Genomic DNA, 7,961 nt, shown 5'->3' on the forward strand with positions numbered 1-7,961 from the left:
GCCAAAAGAATCGGGCCATGAGTCGTTGACGTGTCTTTGCCTCCCCCAAGTGGCCTGCCATGGGACTACTATGAGCCGCCTGGAAAAGCATTTCCCAAAGGCTTTTTGGGACTAATAACTGGGTTGTATCTCTTTTTGTCTGGGTATCTTGGGTCACCCGATACAACCTATCTTTTATAAGGGAAAAATAAGGATAAGAGAGTGGTTGGTCATCCAGTCATCCAGCTCAGGGGACATAAGCTCCGCCCTCGCTCTCGTTTCCTCTGAATCCTGTGAAGGTCCCGAAACCGCATCTCCAGCCTGCGCCACCGCTTCTCCGTTTCCCAGCCCTGTCTCCCAAGAAGCATCCGCACACAAAACCCCCGATAATTGTGTCAAGGTGGGAATTAACTGCCACCTTCATTCTATGCGTTTTCCCCCGAAATCGAATACTAACAGCCACTAAAGGGTAGTCCACCACATCCCCGTGCACACACCTCACCTTAACCTTGCGGCTCGTATCCAACGCCCTTTGTTGCATCAGGCTTTGATGAATGGAGGTTTGGTTACAGCCTGAATCCACCAAAGCCTGATATGTACCCCCCTTGATACTCACAGGTATTTGGTACAGACCGGCTTGATCGGGGGCAGCCGCCGGGGAGTCGGGAACCCGGATCAACGCTCCCACCTCCATCATTGGACACCGGTCCAAAAAATGACCCGGGTCCCCGCATCTCCAGCAGGCCGGCCCAGGCCTTGGTGGCACTGGACCCACTCGGCCGTCCCCCGGGGTAGCCGAACGATGAACTGCTCCAGCACCACCAGATCGACCACTCCCTCGACGTCTCGTTCCTCCGCCAACAGCCACTTGCGGCAAGCGTCCCAGAGCTGTTGGGCCATCACGAATGGCCAGCCGCTGTCCCCCAGCTCCCTTGACCGGAAGCGTTGCCAATGTTGTTCGGGGGTACGACCGACTCGTTGAAGGATGGCCCGCTTCAGATCGTCATGAGCCAGGAGGTTCGCTACAGGCAGATGTTGGGCTGCCACCTGTGCTTCCCCAGTCAGCAGCGGGATCAGGAGCCCGCCGGTCTTCATCCTTTGCCTGGACCAACAGGCAGAACCGATCCTCCTGCTCCAGCTTGAGGTCCATCAGCACCTGATGTTGGGTTTGGTGAAGCCCGGCGAGCGACTTAACGAGCTCCGCAAGCGGCGTTGGTTGAGCTGGCTGCATGGCGGCGTGCCGGCTTCCTCGTCCCGGGTTTCGGCACCAGTGTAATACAGTTCGTAGTTCGGGAAGGCGGCGTGCCGGCTTCCTCGTCCCGGGTTTCGGCACCAGTGTAATACAGTTCGTTTGAGATGAAGGATGAGGAAGTCAGGGGTGGCGGGTAAACCTCTTTATTTACTCCCCCCAAAACAAAACAGAACAAAAAAAAAGTGCTGCTCGGCTCTCTGCCTCCACAGTCTTGCACACACACACACGCACTCTGCTCCGACTCTCTCTCAGATGCAGCTGGCCTCCTCTCCCAGGTCTGCGGGGCGCTTATCTCTCGTCTATCCCCCAATCACTGGAATTACAGACAGGTGTTAATCATTATTCACTTGACCTCCTTATCACCGCTCGTCTCCAAACCCTTTCTCCCGCTGCAGCCTTCCCACGCCCCCCTCGCCACAATTACATGAGCCAGTAACCATAGTAATTAGTGTGAAGCAGTCTGCTTAACTCTATTTTGAATTCTTAATCAGAAAACAAGATCCTTAAGAGCCGTTGTATTCCTCGGCACTACTACTCAAACTAAACTGAAGACACCAACAGATATCCGTCATAGTGATGACAAGCTCTGAACTTTAAAGGTACAAAGAGCTACAAGGAGCATGGGCACAGGATGCTGCTCATCTGGCTGCACGGAGTGATCACTGCTGGAGAAAACCCCATCAAGGGTTTGTATGAAGATCTGATAGGAATCTCAAGGATCGATCTGGCAGGTGAATTCAGCATTTCAGTTTATACGTGTATAAGGTCTGTTCCCAAACCTGTTGTGATGCCCGTCTAAACTGAATTTTTATGCATCATATGTGCACTTCAGACTCAAAGGCAGCAAAATGAAGAGCTTGTTGGCAGAATTGCATGTGTCTTTTTTGAAGGCTATCCCAGAATGCCCTGAAGTGAATTTGTGTGCAAATTCAATTTTAAAATTGTAGTTGGATTATTTTGGCCAAGAACTGACAACTTTATATCTGTCTTTTCCTGTTTTGACCATGATTTTGCCTAGACTATTGTAATCAGCGAGAAAACTCTCTGGGTTTCAGATCAGAGTTATTGAGTATATTATTTTTAACTGTTTCACTGTCTACAACCTTGCTTTACCTTCCCTCTTTTATAAACTTTCTTTTCTTTCAAACAGAAAGCATGCGACAGCTTGCAAATGCGGATCCGTCTTCTGCTAAAAAATGCTCTACAATGTGAGATTTATTGAGAAAGGTCTGGACTGAGCACGTACCAGCCAGGAGATCGGATGCTCTTCAAATACACAGCACTGATGAAACGCACATACTCCCTAAAATACAACCTCAGTGATGTGACTGAGAAGATAACTTAGCCATTCACACTCAGAGCAAATATTTACAGCAAACATGACTTTGGATTAAAACAATGTATTTCTGTGGGGAAAAAAAATTACAGCACTTTTTTTTTTTTTTAGGGGAACAGGAAGAGTATATTATTTTTAACTGTTTCACTGTCTACAACCTTGCTTTACCTTCCCTCTTTTATAAACTTTCTTTTCTTTCAAACAGAAAGCATGCGACAGCTTGCAAATGCGGATCCGTCTTCTGCTAAAAAATGCTCTACAATGTGAGATTTATTGAGAAAGGTCTGGACTGAGCACGTACCAGCCAGGAGATCGGATGCTCTTCAAATACACAGCACTGATGAAACGCACATACTCCCTAAAATACAACCTCAGTGATGTGACTGAGAGGATAACTTAGCCATTCACACCCAGAGCAAATATTTACAGCAAACATGACTTTGGATTAAAACAATGTGTTTCTGTGGGGAAAAAAAATTACAGCACTTTTTTTTTTTTTTAGGAGAACAGGAAGATTTTTTTTTCTCCGTCAGGAAAAACTCCCCAAACAATAACATTTTTGGTTATGCTGAATTTCAGGTTCATTTTTACAGTTATGCATGTCTTTCTGTCCTAAATTTATTTGTAGATGCAGCATTTCTGCTGTAATAAATAGTTATTTTTAACACTAGAAACAAATATAATACTAATGCAGCTGCATTAGCCAGGATACTGGGTAACAGACGTGTTTAAGTGTGTGTGTGTGTGTGTGTGTGTGTGTGTGTGTGTAGTGTGCAGTAATGTTAGAGTCTCTTGACTGATCATCCTGTTCATTATGAGACTCGCCAGACTGAAAGGCCCAAACTTTTGTGTGTGCAAATGTTCTTATATGAACACGGGACAAGAGAGAGAAGGTGCAATGAAATTAATTGATTAATAAACCTCTGCAGTATTTAATGCAGATTAGGACTGGCCTGACATTGATTTCTCGATTTTAATCAATTCTCTGAGGAACTAATATTGATTCTTAAATCCCAAGAATCAATCTTTTATGCTGTTTTCAGTTGAGTAAACAAAACTTCTCTAAACATTATTTGTAATAACAAGCTTTGTGCTTTGTTACTTGATAATATTGATTCTTAAATCCCAAGAATCAATCTTTTATGCTGTTTTCAGTTGAGTAAACAAAACTTCCCTAAACATTATTTGTAATAACAAGCTTTGTGCTTTGTTACTTGATATAAAACAAAGTCTGAGCTTCAAAATTATGTAACTTTTTTTTATGAAAGTAGAGTGCACGTGAATCAAACATTTCCCCCTTACTACTAGTTATTGCACAAAATAAACATGAAGGAACATCGGAAGGTATGTTGAAAATGTAACATGTCTCATGTAATTGCTCAATCAGTGTTTCAGCTACGGAAAGACGTCAATGAAACAGCTTGTTAATATGTCACGTAACAATTACCTCAGAAAAGCTATTCAGTGTCCACAGCTAGTTATCTAGAAAAATAAACTAGAGAACTGTAGGCATTTTGGTGAATATATTCACTGTTATAGCCTATATTCATTATATTTTTACTTAACCTGTTCTTCAATATTTGAATAAATCTGTCATGAAAACAAGTTTTTATGACAGCCACCATTTAAAGGGGTCATATGCTATGATTTAAATTTTTGATACGATTTCTTTCTCTTTGGAGTGTTACAAGCTCTTAGTGCATAAAGAAGATCTGTAAAGTTGCAAAGATTGCAAAGACAACAAAATAATGTTATTTTTAGCAACAGCTTAAAGGGGTCATATGATGTTGCTAAAAAGAACATTATTTTGTGTATTTGGTGTAATGAAATGTGTACTTATCATATTTATATTTATACTTATATTTTTGTTATAATGGCTTTAGTGGACTGTGACTCAACAGGAAATTCAGTGCTGATCTGAAACAGGTTAAAAGTTAATATTGACGTATGAAAATATTTCTGCAAATTTGCAGACACCAGTGAATATCTAACCAGACCAAATATTATTGTGTGCACAAACCCAAATGCTAGTCAGGCGCATCACAGTTGTCAGTTTTAAATGAAGTGAAAGTATGACGCAAGCAAAATAATCAACACCAGCCGTCTCTGAGGAACATGCAGCTGTTTTCTTCGGGAGTGATTTTGCAAAGTGTGTCCAAGCAACACAAACGGTCTCAATAAACAAAATATTAAAACAGGAAGTTCTGCGTTTCTGTATTTTTGTTGCCACAAGGCTTCCTTCCAATAATTTGTCCAATAATCTTTCTGTAATAGTCCATAATATTTGTTTTTAATTGTTTTGGACTGTTTTCACTTGTAACTGGTGCTTGGTCTGTGCATATTTCTTTCCTGATTCAGAAGCGATGGATTGAAATTAAAACTTCTTGATGGATTTGTTTCTTACAAACACACAGCTTTTCACTTCACAAGATGTTAACTGATGGACTGGAGTGGTGTGGATTACTTGTGGATTATTGTGATGTTTTTATCAGCTGTTTGGACTCTCATTCTGACGGCACCCATTCACTGCAGAGGATCCAGTGGTGAACAAGTGATGTAATGCTAAATTTCTACAAATCTTTTCTGTTGAAGAAATAAACTCATCTACATCTTGGATAGCCTGAGGGTGAGTACATTTGCCACAAATTGTCATTTTTGGGTGAACTATTCCTTTAAGCCAGTGGCTTTCACATCCACCTCTATTCTGATCCCATAAGATGTTTCACTCAGAAAAACGTCACGATACTGTTGTAATAATACCATGGTATTGAATGATTACTATATTCATATACTATGGTATGTAGATGATACTTAAAATGTTTTTGGATACCATTGTATAATTAAATAAATGTTGAATTTATTTGCATGCCATAAATTTGTAATGCCTAATTCATTAATCTGATTCTTATATAAACACTTTCATAATTTATATTGTGTAGTCATAGCAGTGTTTTAATTGTATGATAATACTTTTAGCAAATGCAAAACGTGTCATTAAAATAGTTGTAAATCTATAATAAAGAGCAATACCGGTCTTTTGCGGTTACACAGCTTTATTTAGGTAAATAATGACACTTTTCGATTTGTTTCCAAATCAAGCACTCCTGATACGTCATTTGGAAAAGTTAATAGGTTTTACACAATCTGATGTTGAAACAAGTTTCATTTTATATCAGTGCATGACTCCAACAAGCAACACACATAATGACGTTGACGACATTCATACAAACAAACGTAACAAAAAATAACACCAATGTACAAAAGGCAGAAAATGAAGTTCAAGAAGCAAAAAGTGCTAAATTGAACAATGACGTGCGTTTTATATTGTGTAAGGCAACCGGGTCAAAATATGTCATTCTATGAAAACTAACCATGTACTCAATTTCACTTATTTACAGTCATTATACTTATCAAAATATTGTTTATTTTCTGTAAAGTGAAAATAGGCTCCATTCACATTTGACTGAGTTTAAGGTCATAGAAAAACAGAATACCGAAACATGACCTCTGAATGTTGTGTAGCTGAAACGGGTTAAATTCAGGTCCCGATTCATCTAGTAAGCGTTCAGAGGATGTTTGTGTGAAGCCTGCTGGGCTCTCTACGATTCGTCGTCACTCTCGCTGTCGTTGCTCAGATTTGTCTTCTGCACTTCCAGCTCTTCTGCGCTGACCATCTCTGGACTGATAGCGGCGTACCGTGTCCCATGAAACTGACGCAGGTGTATCTACGGAATAAAACCAGAGTAACAGTGCAAATTAAGCCCCTGAAATCACAACATGATTGCATTGTTTTTATCTCTATTCACTGAAAATGTCAAGCTTAAGTATCATAAAATTGGTCCTTATGTCTTTAAAACAGACTGTCGTTATTCACTGATAATCTTCCTCCAGAAAGTCATTAACTGCTGCAATCAGATCATTGAGTCGTGAGTTTGTGAATTCCAGAATGAATCATTCAGACCAGTTTTCTTAATTAGATCAAATGAACAATTTGTTCAAGAACTGACTTGAAGATTTTTAGCAAATAACAACAGAAATGACTCTGTTCCTCACACAAAGCTATCGTATGGGTAAGATTCGGACACAATCTGAGTACTTTCATAGGGTTTTTGAAATCTTCAGATTATTATAATTGCAGGAGAGCGAGCATGGAAAACAGCCTTCAGATTTTCTTCATACATGTCCCACAGAAAAAAGTCAGTCATTTAGGGTTGGAACAACATGAGGGTGAGTAAATAATGACAGAATTGTAATTTTTGGTTGAAACTGTGGACTCACTTGTATGTACAGGTTAACTTCCGCACTTCTGCACAGATACGGGAAGTTTCCACCTGTTTTGAGGTGAGCTCTTCTAGCGTTGGGGTACAGCTTATACATTTCTTCCTTTGCCTCGTGTGACAGGGCACTCTGATCAAAAACCTGAGTGACAAAGAAGGGCAAAATATTTTAAAATGTTAAACTTCTACATCTTATTTCTTATTATGCTGATCTGCTGCTCAAGAAACATTTCTTATTATTATCATTGTTGAAAACCGTTTCTGCTGCTTAATATTTTTGTGGAAATTGTGATACACAAGAAACTTTTTTTTTTTTACAGCAAGGGTGCATTAAATTGATCAAAGGTGACAGTAAATACATTTATAATGTTACAAAAGATTTCCATTTCAAATAAATCCTGTTCACTGAACTTTCTATTCATCAAAGAATCCTGGAAAAAATGTACTACTAGTTTCACAAAGCGGCAAAAAAGGTTTGCAAAATTTATTTATAATATATACCATTAATAATAATTGAGCACCTGTAATAATTGAGCATATTAGAATGATTTCTGAAGGATCATGTGACACTGAAGTCTGGAGCAATAATGCTGAAAATTCAGCTTTGCATCACCGGAATAAATTACATTTAAATATATAAAAAAAAACAAAAAAAACAGTATTTATTACAATATTACAATTTTTTACTGTATTTTTTATTTTTCAAATAAATGCACACTGTAAAAAATTACCGTGAATTTAACGGTAAAAGACTGTAAAAATGCTACAGTAAAATCCTGTTAAATGGTTAACGGTAAATTCCCCTGTCTGGAGCAATAATGCTGAAAATTCAGCTTTGCATCACTGGAATAAATTACATTTAAATATATTAAAATAAAAATTAAAAAAACAGTATTTATTACAATATTTTACTGTATTTTTTATTTTTCAAATAAATGCACACTGTAAAAAATTACCGTGAATTTAACGGTAAAAGACTGTAAAAATGCTACAGTAAAATCCTGTTAAATGATTAACGGTAAATTCCCCTACTATATACAGTGAAAAACTGTATTGAACATTACATGTATTGGACATTAATTTTACGGTAGTATACCGTTTTTGGAAGTGAAAAAGA

The 7,961-nt window shown here is 39.0% G+C and overlaps 2 protein-coding genes across 3 annotated transcripts in view; one reads left to right on the forward strand and one right to left on the reverse strand.

Moving 5' to 3' along the window:
- Positions 1-2,618, forward strand: part of LOC107662285 (ankyrin repeat and death domain-containing protein 1A) — a 15,537-nt gene extending 12,919 nt beyond the window's left edge. The window contains exons 14-15 of the mRNA XM_016452252.1: positions 1,831-1,962; positions 2,382-2,618. Coding sequence (XP_016307738.1) covers positions 1,831-1,962; positions 2,382-2,443 — 194 coding nt within the window. The 3' untranslated portion in view covers positions 2,444-2,618. The remainder of the gene's footprint in view (positions 1-1,830; positions 1,963-2,381) is intronic.
- Positions 2,619-5,608: 2,990 nt separating this feature from the next.
- spg21 (SPG21 abhydrolase domain containing, maspardin) overlaps positions 5,609-7,961 on the reverse strand; it is a 5,622-nt gene continuing 3,269 nt past the window's right edge. For both annotated transcript variants that reach the window (XM_016452261.1, XM_016452260.1), the window contains exons 8-9: positions 6,846-6,986; positions 5,609-6,292 (exon numbers count right to left, since the gene is read on the reverse strand). In XM_016452261.1, the coding sequence (XP_016307747.1) occupies positions 6,167-6,292; positions 6,846-6,986 (267 nt within the window). In that variant the 3' untranslated portion in view covers positions 5,609-6,166. The remainder of the gene's footprint in view (positions 6,293-6,845; positions 6,987-7,961) is intronic.

This window comes from Sinocyclocheilus anshuiensis, unplaced genomic scaffold, assembly GCF_001515605.1.
Source record: "Sinocyclocheilus anshuiensis isolate Anshui unplaced genomic scaffold, SAMN03320099.WGS_v1.1 scaffold579, whole genome shotgun sequence".
Taxonomy (NCBI): domain Eukaryota; kingdom Metazoa; phylum Chordata; class Actinopteri; order Cypriniformes; family Cyprinidae; genus Sinocyclocheilus; species Sinocyclocheilus anshuiensis.